The sequence below is a fragment of the Balaenoptera acutorostrata genome, chromosome 5 (assembly GCF_949987535.1).
Source record: "Balaenoptera acutorostrata chromosome 5, mBalAcu1.1, whole genome shotgun sequence".
Lineage (NCBI taxonomy): Eukaryota > Metazoa > Chordata > Mammalia > Artiodactyla > Balaenopteridae > Balaenoptera > Balaenoptera acutorostrata.
The window spans coordinates 143910336-143924874 of NC_080068.1; the positions used below are offsets into that span (position 1 = coordinate 143910336).

The window sequence follows — 14539 nt, forward strand, 5'->3', positions numbered from 1 at the left end:
TTAGAGGAAAGGATGCACATTTTCTTGTTTAACAAAATAAATTAAATATACGAAGCTTCAGCTCAAACTCTATATAAAATTACAGAGGCCTGGGGCCGCCACGGGTAGTGGGGTGATGGATGCCCGGTCCCGAGGTGGACATCCAGCGTGGCCAAAAGGCCAAGTGGGTCCTGGGCCTCAGGAGAGGCCGAGTCTCTGTGGCCCAGCCCTCCTTTCATCATTAATATTATTATCTTAATTTCTTAAATATAAATATCAAGGGCCCCTTCTCTCTGGCAGTGGGACGGGAGGCACCCCCAGCCAGCTCCGGCCTCTCAGGACGGGGCCTAGGACTGCTCCGCCCGACCCCCCTGCCCAGGGCACTGGTGGACTCCTGGACACCCAGGACAGGTGGTGGCAAAAATAGCCTGGGCAGGGACACAGGCGGGCAGGCATAGGGAAGGGGGTCGGAGTTTTTGGTTTGCAAAGCCAGGGTGCCTCTCAGATCTCCTGCCAGGCCAGGGTGGGGGGGGTGACCATGGCCCCCATGAAATCCTTATCACGGGGCCAAGGGATTCCTTCATGAGCTAGCCCATCGCTACATGCGCACTGCAGAGTTACAATACAGACCTTCCTGAAGGCTTCTTAGTCTGAGTGTGTGTGTGTGTGTGTGTGTGTGTGTGTGTGTGTAGTTGTGTGTGTGTGTCCCGAGGTATGTCATGCATGTGTGTGCGTCCAGGTGTGTGTGTGTCTCACGTGGGGCGCCTCTCACCGCAGTCCATCCTCCTCTGTGGCCCCTGCCCCAAGCCTGCCCGGCTGGACGGGCCCCCACAAGCCCACCCTGAGGCACCCTAGCACTGGTAGTGGATATGTTGATGCTGGTGGACCTTGCCCTCCACGTGCGAGTGCGTGTGTGAGTGCGTGTGCGTGTGCGTGTCCGTGTAGAGTTTGGGGTAAAGCTTGGGGCCGGGGGCTGAGCCCGGGCCCAGCAGGTGCTGGGGGGCCGCCGGGGGCCCGAGTTCCTCACACAGCCCCACACCGGGGCCGGCACCGAGGGTGGGGGGCGCCGGCAGGTCCTTGTCCCCGCCGCGGTCGCGGGCCGTCGCGGGCGGGCGATGTGCAGGCACCGGAGGGGCGGGCGTGGGGGCGCATGGCTTCTTCTTGGCCTGGCAGAGCCACAGGAGCACGGTGCCCAGGATGAACACGGCGCCGGCTGGGATGCCGATGACCACGGGCCACGGCAGGCTGGTGGTCGAGGACGAGGGGCCCACGGGCGGCCCTGGCGGCTTGGGGTCTGCGGGAGAAACCGAGGAGGGGGCGGGGAGGGGAGCGTCACGTGTGGGCGGGGCCCGGGTGGGGCGGGGCGGGGCAGGGCGGGGCCCACGCACCGGGCAGCACGGTCAGGAAGGCGCTGCGAAAGCTGTAGCCCATGGTGTTGGCGCCCAGGCAGATGTACATGCCCGCGTCGTCCTGGCGCGCGCGTGTGATGAGCAGCTTGTTGAGGTAGGAGCCGTCGGGCCGCGACCACACGTCACCCGTGGGCAGCACCACGAACTTCTGGCCGCCCACGTCGATGGTGGAGTTGTAGCGGCCCTCGGCGCCATACTCCACGCGCTTCAGCCACTGGATCACCGGCTTCACGTCGCTGCGCACTTTGCACTGGAAGGATGTCGTGCCTCCGAAGTCCACCGTCGTGTTCACGGGGTGCGTGCCCGTGAGGACGGGCTTGGAGCGCGTCCGCTCTGCGCAGGGACATGCGTTGGGCACAGCCCCCGGGCGCAAGCCCACCCCCACCCCTGGCCCCGGCACTCACGGATCACGTCCACCTTGTAGGTGGCGTTGATGGCGCCCGCGCGGTTCGACACGCGGCACGTGTACTTGCCGCTGTCCTCGGGGCGCAGGTTCTTCAGGCTCAGGGTCCACTTCTTCTTCCTGTGCTCACCAGCCTCCGGGCGCGTCAAGGCCTGGTCATCCTTCATCCACATGATGTCGGGCCGTGGGTGCCCACTGGCCACGCACTTGAGCCGCACGGAGCTGCCCACGGGCCGCGCAATCACCCGGCGCCTCATCTTGGAGGGCTGCGTGAAGCGGGGCCGGGCTGCGCGGGGTGGAGGGGAGCGGGCGGGGCACAGAAGTCAGCGGGCACTGGGGTGGAGGCACAGCCCCAACCCCCCGACCAAGATGGTGACGTCTCTCCCCGTGCTCACCCCACTGCTTGCTGGCTGGGTCTTCCTGGCCCCCGGAAGAGCCGTCGTGCCCCGGGCTCTCCCTTCCTGGACTGGTGTCATCTGCAGAGGGGAGGGTGCATGAGAGGGGCCTCGGCAGCCCCTGTAAGACCCCAGGACTGGCTCCCAGGCCCCAGCCTCAGGCCCAGCTGGGAAAGCTCTAGAAACGCCAGCAGGAGGCCATGGGTGCACACCCACATCTCAGAATCCCAGAGACAGCTGGGCAGGAGCCGCCCACCCGGCCCACTCCCTGGGTGCAGGTGACCCCGACAGGCGTGGGTGGGACGGAGATCTGGCTCCCGCACCCTGGCTCCGGGGGGTCTGCAGGGCCTGGGGGAGGTGGGGACCAGGCCCAGCCGGCAGCTGCAGTAACCCTAGCCCACATCAAGGGGCCGAGGGCTAGGAGAGCTGACATGGCTCGCATACCGCCTGGCCATCCTCCCCTTTGAAAGGACGCTGGGGGGACACCCACAGGACTCCCATTCCACAGCCCAGAGAAGGCCTGTGAGGCCTGAGGGGGGCGGCGTGCTGAGGAATGCCCCCCCTCCCGGTGACAGCCGCGCCTCCACGGCCCAGGACCAAGGCCAGGCGCTCAGACCCCACCCCGGAACCCAGCGGAGGGGCGCGGAGGGGCGCGTGGGTCAGGCTCTTCCTTTGTGCTGCCAGGGAGCCTGCCCCGAGGGACCCGCCCGGGAGCCCGTGGGGGAGGGCCAGGCGCCAGCGCCCGGTACCAGCGAGTGGAGGGCGTGTTGCTGGGGGCGCCGCCCGGTCCCCAAGCCCGGGCCCCAGAGGCAGAGGAGAACAGAAGGCCCTTCCTTCCCAGCGGCCCCTCTGAACTCCGAAACCTGAGCCTCAAAGTCATGGCCGACGCCAAGGCTGCCGGCCCGCCTGCCCCGCCAGGCTGCCCTTCAGTGGGACCACCACCTGGGGCCCCCATACCCACCCCTGCCGCCCCCCCCGGCCAGCCCTGGCCCCCAGGTCAGCAGAACTTTGGGGGAGAAGGGGTCGGGAGGAAGGGGAACCCCAAGGTGAGGCCTGAGGGGGCGGGGCCCGGCCTGGGGGTGGTGTCCTGGGCTCAGAGGCGGGGAGCAGGACGGGTCTGGTGCTGGGGGCCGTGGGCCGAGCTGATGCAGGGTGAGGGGTGGGCACACAGGGAAGGTCTGCCTGCCTGCCCGCCCGAGCTGACTAGGCACGCACGGCAGGCCCCGCCCTGGCACGGCCAGCACTGACCCATCACGATGAGGGTGTAGTTGACGCTCAGGCTGCCGAAGCCGTTCGTAGCCTTGCACACGTAGGCGCCAGCGTCCCCCCGCTCCACCTCCTTCACCTTCAGCCCCTGGGGCAGCACGCGGAAGCGGCTCCAGCCGCCATGGATCGTCCGGCCGTCCTTGGTCCACATGGTCAGTGGCGGCGGGTCCCCCTCCACAGGGCACTGCAGCCGCACAGTGCGGCCCAGCCGGGCCACCTGCCGCGGGACTACCTTGTCCGCCATCCTCGGGGGGCCTGTGGGGGTCAGAGGGCTCGGTCAGGGAGGAGGGGACCGGCAGGTGGTCGGTCAGGGCCAAGGCAGGCATGGGCACTGGGAGCTGGGAGAGGGCTGTCCCTGCCGGGTCCCCACCCCAGGATTCCACCCAGATACACCTACCCAGCTCCCAGACCACAGGAGGCGGCGTTCACCCAGGGCCGGCGGCGTTCACCCAGGGCCCACCGCACTCCCGCACGGGAGCCGGAATGCAGGGGTAGGGGTGGGAGGGGGGAGGAGCGGCTCGTCCACAGGCGAGCGAGGGCGGCCCCCCACCTCCCTGCAGGCACCCCGTTTGTTTGTGTGTGCACGTGTGAGTGTCCCTGCGTCTGGTGGCCCACGTCTGTGCCTGTGTGTGCGTGGGCTGCATCAAACCGGGTCTGTCTGCCTGGACAAGAGCCTCCCTGCTGCCAGGCAGGCCACACCAGGTCACCAAGGCCCTGGTCAGAGGGCAAGCAGCTGGGCATCCCAGCCCTGGGTGACCACTGTCTGCCGTGGGAGAAGTCTGAGTCCTGGGCTGAGGCCATGACGCCCTTCACCAGCGGGGAGAAACCCATCCCCGTCCGCACCGGCCCGGGTCCACCCAGCCTCACTTTCTCTGGAGTCAAGTCCAGGGAGAAGGGGGATGACCAGGCCTAGAGGGCAGCAAGAGACGGGCCAGCTGGGGAGGACGCTGCGGACATCAGAAGGCTATGGCGCGATCTCCTGGTGGACCCTCAGGCCCCTCCCTGCCACGCCCCCACGCCTGACGCCCTGAGCTGGGGCTGGTCTGCAGCCCCCGCACCACAGGAAGACCACGAGGGGTGGAGGGCTCTTACGCAGTCACCCACCCACGGTCCCTCCAGACCAGGAGAAGCAGCCACGGGCACCCAGCTGCCCTTCCCAGGGGCTCCCAGGACTCCGCCCACCAGCCACTGGAAGGAGCACCCACCCCACACCGCAGCCACTCCAGGCCGTGAAGGCCAGGTCCCGAGCCCTGGCCACACGGAGGTGCCGGAGGCGCGGCTGCTCTGAGATGCTATCGCTACAGGGCCTGAGAGCGGCATGTGTTTTTAATAACCAGCTGGTGTTTCTTCAACATGCAATTGCCAGCTGGTTCTGCTGCCGCTTTGCAACCAAAGTGCTCCTGTGGGTCCCCCAGAGACTGTAGCTCCCAGGGACTCTCACAGGGCATGGGCCCCCATCGCCTCTGCCTGGGGTGCGCAGGGAGGGTAGGGGGCCATCCCCATTTGGATGGAGGGAGCTGACAGCCCAGGGCTCAGCTTCTCTGGGGCCCCAGGTGGGGAGGGGGTCCCGAGTCTCTGATTCCAGGGGACTGGGGTGTGAGAGACACAGAGACACTGGGCACCTTGCCTCTACAGCCTCCCCCCTCCACATCCTGCCCCATTCGGGTGGCCCCACCCCCTCCATGCAGCCCCTGGACAGTGGGCCGTGCCAGAGGTGCCAGCCAGCCAGCCAGCCCTCTGGCTTCCCCTGATACCCGCCTCTCCCTAATCACTCACTTGTCTCCAGGGCCCCCCAGGCACCTACCCAGCTCGCAGTGGGAGAGGCTTCAGGGCCCCCAGACAAGTGGACCTTCTGAGGCCCCCCAGGCCGCCCAGGGTCCGGGCCTCATTCCCAGGCAGACCCTGTCCACCACCTGTCACTGCCTGAAATTCCACCATTCACAGGGGCCTCCCAGGCTGCAGGACAAAAGGGCACCCCCCAGCCCTTCCTGGGCTGACACCTGGGTGCAAGGATCACACACACACAAGCACAGGCACACGGACCCACACATGTCCACACAGACACGCGCAATGGCCCGGAAGGCATGTGGGGAGGACGGTGCCCGCACGAGGGACAGCACCCCTCCCTGCTGGGGCTTTGCCGGTCCCAGCGGCATCGCGGGGGCACCACTGGGGGCTGGTCCAACACCCCCAACCCCCGAAGGAGCCCGCCTCAGGGGCAGAGAAAGCGCCAGCCTGACAGTGAGGCCCCTCCCTCTCCCCACCCGCCAGAGGAGACCTTGTTGGGGGGCACCTACTGGGTGGCAGGGACGCCACCCTCGGTCCTGCGGAGTGGAGGGACAGAGCCAAGTGACCGCCAGATGGGCCGGAAGTGTGGCCCCATGGGCCGGCCCGTGAGCAGTGAGGGGGACAAGGCAGCGCCCGTCCAGAGGCCCCGGCTGGAGCCAGCCTTATCCTAAAGCAAACAGCCCCCCTCCCCTCTGTGGCCAGCCTCCCCCCTCCCCACCCCCACCTGGGCTCCGGGGGACCCAGACACGAGGCCGGGGCCCTGCCCCCCACCCCGGCCTCTGCAGAGACCCCCCAGCAGGCTCACCAGCGGGAGGCCTGCCCCCCAGATTCCTGGGAATTTTGGCCGCCAGCACGGCTGCTGCAGCTCTATATTTAGCCTGGGAAACACAAGCCCTGTTGTTCCACCTGGACAAGGCCTCCCACCCCTCAGCCACGGGGAAACTGAGGCCTGAGCTGGAGACCCGCAGGCCCCTGGAGGGCATGTGGGTGGGGGCAGCCGACGCAGCCTTAGCGCCTTCCCCGTGAGCACCTCCTCCAGGAAGCCCCAACCCTGCACCCACCCGCAGTCGCAGCCCTAGGAAGCCGCGGGCACAGGCAGGAGGCACACGGCGCAGGCAGGGCAGACGCGGGGCAAAGGCAGGCTGGGGCAGGGTCTCACCCCAAGAGGGAGGCTGAACGTAATGGGCAGGGAAGGTGTCGCCCCTTCCTCTCCTCCATCCTCCTTCACCCTCAGCTGTGAAAACATGGTCAGGAATGGGGGTACTGGGGGGGATGGGGGCAGCCGCTCCGAGGGCCCCACAACCCCAGCTTGGATTCCCAGCCGCCATCCAGAGCTGCTGTCACACACAGACCCTGTCACACCGACCCCCAGATGCACACCCCAACAGTGGATGCAGACTCCCCCACACACACACCCCACCTCTGAGCATTCCAGACGCCCAGGCCCACAGCCCCTCCCCCTGCCTGGCCAGGAGCACCGCTTTCCCCCGTTTAGTATAACAAGACCCGGCTGCAACCCCAGCTGATACCCCTCCTGCCCCAGGGCCCAGGGAGGCAAAGGTGCTGGCAGGGACAGAGAAGGGACCCCCAGCTGTGGCCCACCCCGTGCCCACCACCCCGTACCCCCAAGCCGTCTCCACAGGCCCTCGGGGCCGCCCCAGAGCTCAGCACCCCACACCTCACTGCCCCGCGGCCTCCGCCCAGCCTGGCGCACCTTCCCGACACCCCCTCCTCCCTCCCCGCCCCCAGGGGCACGGTGGCCTGCCCTGGCCATTGCATCTGGACCCACGCTCCCGCTCTGTTCACGGTCTGTCAGGGGCTTGGCCGTGGCAGGGGTGAGAGGGGTCCCAAGCATCGGGCTCCACCCCTCCCCACCGCCCAGGGTGTTCTGTGGGACCTGGCTTGCCGACTCCCAAGCTCCCTTCAAGAGGGGCCGGGCCAGACATCGCCCCTCTTCCAGGGCCCGTGTGCCAGAGACCAGCAGGGGCCACAGAGGCCCCGGTGGTCTCAGCCGTCGCCCCGTGAAGCCGCAAACCCAGGTGAGGATGAGGGTGCATGAAGCACCGGCCGGCTCATCCGGGCAGCTCCGTCCCCCGCAAGCCCTGCGAAGTCCCAGAAATTTCCAGCCTGGAAGGAATTCTCTGGCAGGGGGCGGGGGAGGTGGGGGGGCATCGGGCTAACCAGCATGGGCCTGGCTGCGGGGTGAGGGCGGCCGGCCAGGAGCCACCGTCCCGCTGTGCGGGGCCAGCTCAGCAAGCGGCGTGGGGAGGGGCGCTGGGCCCTGGCTGGGGGGCCGGGAGGGGGCAGGCACCTGGCAGGGCAGGTAGGCACTCTCTGGGGGGTGCGGGCGCCCAAGGTGGTCCTCACAGTGAGGACCGGGCGCCGCGGGTGAGCTGGGAAGGCCGTAGGGCCAGCACCCTCCCCAAGAAGGTGAGGCCTGGGGGGGAAGGACAGGAACGCCCCAGGGCGGGGGCACAGGTGAGGACCACCCCAGGGCTGCCACGAGGGGGGCAGGCTCAGCACACGTGCACACCCGCACTCGCACACAGGCTCCCGGTCACCAGCCGGCCCAGGGCGGCCCCCGGGGGCTGGACCCACGGGACCTGTGGCGGAACTGGTAGGACCCGCAGGACAGGTGGTTGCCCCAGAAACCAGGCCATTCTGGGCGTGGCAAAGGGACGGCCTGACCCACCGAGCAAGCCGGCTGCCCAGCCGCGCACCGGGGGGCGGGCAGACCGGGGGTGTCCGGGTCTGTCCTCTTCTCTGGAAGCCCCCAGATGGACCTTCAGTGGACACCCAGCTTCAGGGCTCCTCCGCCTCACCCTCACCATCCCCAGGACCGACACGGGAGGCCCGGAGCATCACCCCGACGGTGCCACTGCCCTGGGGGGACCCATGTGAACTGCCAGCAGGGGGCAGTGACCGCAAAGCGCCCGGGCCCTCACCAAGGGACTCAGCTGAACACCGGGCAGCCCCCGACGGGTGTCCAGATCTCACCAGGCCCACCAGACTCAACGCGGACCCACCCCGCCATCCACCCCCACCTCACGCACAACACTTGACTGAGACCCGCTCCCAGCTGCCAAAGGACCGAGAAGGCCCTTGTCCAGTGGGGCCTCCCACACCTGCCGGCACTGGACCCAGAGCACAGGGTAATGTGCCGCGGGGCCCAGACCACCCCAGGGGCCCCGATCCAGGTACCGGAGTCACCTCGGAGGTGAGACGAGGACATTTTCCTGAGCCTGGAGCCCCTGGGCGTTTAAGCAGAACCTCGAGAGGGAGGGCGATGGCTATGGCAGCAGAAGACCCAACCCACGCAGCAGCCTGCGCGGCCCCAGGCCAGAGCCCCTCCCCCCACCCATACCTGCTCCACGGCAGCCCATGCCCACGGCGGGCTTCCTGAGGCGAGGACTGAGGCCATGGGGCCTGAGCAGGCCAGCCCGGGCTAGGCGCCCCCAGGCTCCCGGAGGCCACGGGGCAGGCCACCTGGCCCTCAAGGCGCACATGCTGTGTCGGGCTGAGCTCCAGAGTCAGCCCCACTGTCCCCGCCGGAACCCGGACAGGCTGCCGCACGAGTGCAGAGGGCAGCCCGGAAGCCACTGGCAGTGGCCCCGGACCAGGAGAGCGCGCTCCGCAGGCCCCGGTTCCGCCGGGGCTCAGGACCGTGGGAGCCAGAGGGGGTCCCTCCTCCCCGCCGGCTGCCCCAGGCCCCTTTATTCACTCCTCAGCCACTCAACAGCGCACAGCTTGTGTAAATCTCTCATGAAATAAACTCCCCGGCAGGAAGAAAAGCAACTGTGTTTCCTGCCAAGATGGGAAACCCTGGATTTCAGCAGCCCTTAGGCTGGAGCAACTCCTGCAGTGCTTCAGGGACAGCTCCTAGGAACCCCACCCTGGGCCAGATCTCCTCAAGGGGGCCAGTCTGTGCTGGACGGGGGGTAGGCACCTACCCCACCCCCTGCCTGCCTCCAGGCCCCGCCCCCAGCCACTCAGTGGGGGCACAGGGTACGGATGGAGGCCCCAGGACTCCTCGCCGGAGCCAGGAAGGCTGGCCACGATGTCCTGTTGGAAAAGCCCCCAGGACACCCCCTCAGCTGACCAGCCTCTCGGCCCAGCCCTTCCCCACTCAAGGCCCCTACCCCACTACACCAAGGCGCCCGTGTCCATTGGATGTCCACTCTGGCCCCGGTGAGCTGCCCACCTCTGCCCACAACATCCCCCCAGCTGGAGGTCTGTCCTTGCCCACACTGACCGGCCCCCACCTCTCCTTCCAGGCCCCAGGGTGACGCCCATGCCTCTGCGCCCCACCACCCTCCAGTGGACCCCGGGCTGCGACCCCACCTGAGGTAGCCCAGCACAGCGGCCCCTGCTCTCCTGGGGCCCGGAGAGAAGCCAGGCTGGGCGTGACCAGGAGCACCTGGTGGCCACCACTAGGAAGAGCGGGTGGCGGGCAAGGCAGGGCGGGGCCACGCTGGCGATAGTGTCCCCCGTGGGGTCTGGGGACGGTGGCACGGGCACACCTTCCTTCCACACGCTGACCTGCTGACGGAGGCCGTCACCTGGACGCACCAGGGCTGCGGTCACCAGGCGGGGCACAGCGTGGGGCAAAGGAGGCCAACGTGGATGGCCACGCAGCCCGCCTCCCCCAGCACGTCAGTGAGCCTGAGCCGCCCAGGTGATCGGAGGCTGAGGCTGCTGCTGGGGAACACCAACACGTCCCCCGTTAGGGCTGCGGAGCCGGGCCGGAGCCGGAGGCCCACCGATCCCCCCACGATGGAGACAGAGCCTGCGGGCGGCCCAGGCTCAGCCTGGCCCAGCCAAAGGCCACTTTGTTCAGCTCCCTCCTCCCCCCAGAGGGGACAGTGATTTATTTTCCCTTCCAGGAGTGGGGCCCAAGGCAAGACGTAAATGGGGCCGCTGGCCCACATCCCCACCTCGCAGAGCCTGGGCCGGGCTCCCACAAGTCCACCTCAGTCCTGGCCGCACACTGGCCAGCACCGCCTGCAGGGACCTAGAGGGGAGGAGGAGGCCCCCTGCAGCCTGGCCAGAGGCCGAGGTCAGCCAACGCACATGCACACGCCACAGCCGCCCTGACGGCCACATGCTTCCCCAACGACTCACACGCTCCAGCAGACCCTTGCCACCACAGCCCCAAGGCAGGGCAGCCCCAAGTCCTCGCTGTCCCGCAGGAGGTAGGGCACCCGGGCACGCCGGCCAGGTCCAGGGGACAGGGAGGGACCTCCAGGGCTGGCTACTCAGAGACCATCCACTGCACCATCCTCAGAGAAGTTCACACGTGGCACTTCTCAGAAAACCCTGAAATGACTTCTTCCAAAGTAATTTGTAAGAGGTATTTCATTCGGAACCTCTCAGAGCTCTCACTGTGAGAAATAAAATGGAAATGAAGAAAGCCAAATTCTTTTTTCAAACTTGAAAAAAAAAAAAAAAACAGTTTAAGACAAACCCACCAAGATTGTGAAACTTTGGGAAAAGGGGAACTTTAAAAATATGATTGGAGTCTAGAAATGTACCGATTCCAGAAATTGTGACACCACGGGGAAAACGGCTTTCAAAAAACCACCCAAACTCTCTCTGCGCTGGTTTGTCAGCCTAAAGAAGGTCCGCGCTCAGCCTGTTCACTCGCCAAGTGGGAAGGGCCTGAAACGACTCTGCCCTCCAGTCGAGGCCTGGCGGAGAAGCCAGCACAATTCAGGAAGAGCACTGCCCCCCGCACCCCCAAAACCACAGAGGCCCTTGCCCTTGGAAAGGGGCTCCCACCTCCCTACTGCCGCCAGGGCCCGCACCATGGAGCCCGAGGCCTCAGCCAAGGGGCACAGGGCAGGGTGTGGTCCCTCTGGGACCCCTCGGCGCCGAGGCAGGCCCTACCGCCCACTGCCATCCATGGCCCGCTGCCACCGGCCACTCCACCTCAGGCTCCAGCCAATGACCAGGCCAGGCCAGTGGCCTCCAGAACCTCCTTGGCCGAGTGGCCAGAGGACAGGCAGGTGCATGGATGGGGGAGAACAAGCAGATAAAAGAGCAATCATAGTCCAGGCCGCTGGCCGCTGGCGGAGGGGGGGCCCTGCTGGGCATGACCTGAGTGTCCGCAGTACCCTGGCCACTGCCCGTCCTGGCCACGCCTGGGCAGCCCCCACCCTCAACCCAGCCAGCCAGTCCCTGGCGGGACAGGCGGGGCGGGGGGGGGGGGGGGGTACCGTGGCATGAGGCCCACCTGGGCCGCCGCCCGCCACCCCACACCCGAACGTGGCCATATAAGGCCGGGTTGGTCTCAGTGCGCCCGCTGGGCGGCAGCGGCGGCGGGGGAGGGGTGCGAAGCCGCAGAGGGCTGGTAGACAGGGCAAGGACGATCCTGAGTGGTCAACACGCCCAAAGGGCTGGCCTGGCCGCAGGTCCCGCCTAGCTGAGAAAGGCCAGCACTGAGCATGGCGGTGGGAGTCTACGGGCACGCATCACCCATCAGCCAAGGACGCCCCTTGCTGGGGCTGGTTGCAGGGGCAGGGGTCCCTCCGGAGGCATCTGGGCCTGCCCGCTTACACAGCAGGTGTGTGAGCCCACGTCCAGGCCCTGGTGTGGTGCACGCCGAGAGACGTAGTGTGTAGCCAGGAGTAGGTGGTCTCAGGGTCTGCCTTAAGACAGGCCCCTACCCTCCACCATGCAGTGACCCCATGCACTGGGCACTCAGTCTCCCAGCCCCCACCCTGTACCTTCCTAGAGATGGGCAGGCGTAGGGCACAGGGCTGGGTCATTAGTCCCAGAGGCCAAGAATGTCCCCACTGTCCCCACACCCAACCCTGGCCACCAGGGGGGTCTCTGCAGGTTCCCAGGGGCCTAATTGGGTCCAATGTGGCCAAACAGCCCATCACGCAAGAATCCACCGTGAGCAGCTGCCCGCAACTGCAGGGATGTGTGTGTGGATGTGTGCGTGTGTCCTGAGGGGAACTGGGGCCAGAGCCCACCCTGCCAGCAAGCGTGGGGCCCCACGGATGAGCTGGGGGTGCCCTGAGGGTGAGGGGTAACCCTGTGGGAGAGCTGGAGGGACCTCATGGGTGAGATGGGGATGCCCCATAGGTGAGGGGTGCCCCCCAGGTAGCTGGGGAGCCACGTGGGTGAGAGGGGCCCGCGGGTGAGCTGGAGGGTCCTATGGGTGCACTGGGGCGCCCCGCGGGTGAAGGGCGGGCAGAGCGGGGCCAGCAGGGGCGGGGCGCAGGCACGCGCGCCAGGCGGGCACTGTGGCAGGGTTCAGGGCCGGAGGGAAAGGGGCGGCGCTGGCGGAGGCCGGGGCGCCGGGCTGGGCGCCAGCACTCACCTCGGGCGGCGGTGGCCGGCGGGAGGGCCCCCAGCAGCAGCAGCAGCGGCAGCAGCAGCACCAACGCGGGGCTCGGCGTCATGTCGGCCAGTGCGGACCTGGGGTGCATTCAGAGGCCGGTCACTGCGTGGGGGTGGGGGTCGCCCCGCCCCCCCGCCTTGGGCCCCGGAGCCGCCCGCACCCCAGCCCTGGATCGCGGGGACCGGGGTGCGGGCCGCCCCGCCTTCCCTGCCGCGCTCCGGGCGGAGGAAGCGGCGGCGGGGGAACCGTGGTTATCAAAGGCAGACAAAGGGTTTACACTAATTACCGACCTCCCCCGCCCCCCCTCCAAACACCGTCTGGATTCCTGGCTCTTGTAACTCGGGCCCTGCCCGCGGGACACACAACACCGGCGGCCCCGCAGATAATCGCCTGCGCCATTAGCGGACAAATTTGCGTTGGGGGGGGGGCCCACGTGGGGTTCAGGGGCGGGGGCGGGGCACTGGTAGGACCTCGGGCCAGGCGGGAGCGGCGGCGGCGCGTGCCGGTGCCGGTGGCTCCCCACCGCAGAGCGGGAACCCGGACGCTCTCAGCCCGGGCCCCGCCCCCAGCTCCGGCCCCGGCCCCCGGCCCTCCCGAGTCGGCCCGCCCAGTCTGCCCCGGGGATCGCGGGCGCGCGGAGAGGCTCACCTCGGCGGAGCTCGCGGGCGGCGGGGCTCAGGGCCGGGCCCGCGGGGCGCGCTGCGCGGTCATCGCCGCCCCGGGCGCCGCACCCCGCCGCCCCGCGCCCCCGGGCCCGGCCTCGGGACGGGGCGGCGCTACCTGGGCGCGGGCGGCTCGGGTCGGGGCCGGGGCGGGGGCCGGGGGCTCGGGCCGGGGGCGGGGCGGGCGGCGGGGTCGGTCCGGGGGCCGGGGCCGGGGTCCCGGGGCGGCGGGGCGAGGGGCCCGGGGCGCCGCGCCGCGAGGCGTCCTTCCCTGCGGGGCTTTGTCAACTCTCCCGGAGCGAGCGCCGAGCCCGCCGCGCGCCCCGCCCCGACACAACTTCCTGCCAATCGGCGCGCCGAGGCCGCCGCGTCCCGCCCCCCCTGTCCCGCCCATCTCCCCGCCCCTCTCCCCGCCCCGCGCCCGAACTTTCCGCCAATCGGCGTGCGCGCCCGCCCCGCCCGCCTGGCTCCCCGCCTTAACCCTCGCGGTGCGGGCGGCCCGCGGGCGGGTCGGCTCCCCGGGGCACGGCCCCGCCCCCGCCCCGCCCCGCCCCGGTCGGCCCCTGGCCCAGCCACGCCCCCGCACGGCCCGCCCCTAGCCCCGCCCCCAGCCTGTTCCCACCCTCCCCAGCCAGGTCCAACACACCGCGCCCCTCACGGCCATCCGCCTAGCCCCGCCCAGGCCCAGCCCAGCTTGGCGCACCTCCAGGTCCCGCGGCGCCCACCTCACAGCTGCACCCGTTGGCGCCCGTGTCTGAGCACACAACTTCAGGCCACCAACACCCCGCGCACCTCCAGAGCTGGCCCTGATCGAGCCCCAGCTGGGCCGTCAGGGCCCCGAGGTCTGAGCCCCCGGGTGTCGTTGGGAGCGGAGGGGAGATCCAAGACCCCGCTCTGGCCCCAAGAGACTCCAGGGAGGGCCAAGTCGCAGGTGACGTGGGGTACTGAAGTCCTGTGCAGATGAAGAAACGCAGGCACAGAGAAGTCAGGTAATTTACCCAAGATTTCCCAGGCAGCACTTTCCCAGGCGTGCCCAGGACTGGAAGCGCGCGCTGCGGAGTCCAGCTCTCTCGCGGATCTCCCTCCACGCTGCCCCACTGCCCTTCCCTTCCCTGTTCAGCAACGTGCACACACTGGCTCCCGTGCCTCCCCTACTTCCATCCATCAGGGTCTCCCCGAGCAACCCCCATCCTCTCTGGCCTGAATCAGTGGGTCAGGCTCCCCTGGCTTCCCCTCCACTGTCACATCTCTGGAACAGAGAATCATCATTTAAAACACAGCCTTGACAC

The 14539-nt window shown here is 68.6% G+C and overlaps 1 protein-coding gene across 2 annotated transcripts; it reads right to left on the reverse strand.

Annotated features, from left to right (window-relative positions):
• On the reverse strand, window positions 1–13410 carry FGFRL1 (fibroblast growth factor receptor like 1). 2 transcript variants are annotated; one of them, XM_057547538.1, is made up of 7 exons: window positions 13237–13410; window positions 12568–12665; window positions 3435–3707; window positions 2187–2267; window positions 1793–2077; window positions 1368–1721; window positions 1–1273 (listed from the first exon to the last, which is right to left on the reverse strand). In XM_057547538.1, the coding sequence occupies exons 2-7, from the start codon at window positions 12647–12649 to the stop codon at window positions 831–833; spliced, it is 1518 nt and encodes a 505-aa protein (XP_057403521.1). In that variant the 5' UTR covers window positions 12650–12665; window positions 13237–13410; the 3' UTR covers window positions 1–830. The 2 variants fall into 2 exon arrangements, with proteins under 2 accessions (XP_057403521.1, XP_057403522.1); XM_057547539.1 differs by lacking the exon at window positions 13237–13410 and adding an exon at window positions 12879–12899.
• Window positions 13411–14539: the final 1129 nt, after the last annotated feature.

What these genes read in the sequence shown, in the direction of transcription:
- FGFRL1 (XM_057547538.1), bottom strand. Translation starts at nt 12,649, where the DNA reads ATGACGCCGAGCCCCGCGTTGGTGCTGCTGCTGCCGCTGCTGCTGCTG. An exon ending in CTACACCCTCATCGTGATGG is followed by an intron (nt 2,268 to 3,434) that starts GTCAGTGCTGGC and finishes TCCCCTCTGCAG; the next exon opens with ATGACACCAGTCCAGGAAGG. An exon ending in CCCAGCCAGCAAGCAGTGGG is followed by an intron (nt 2,078 to 2,186) that starts GTGAGCACGGGG and finishes CACCCCGCGCAG; the next exon opens with CCCGGCCCCGCTTCACGCAG.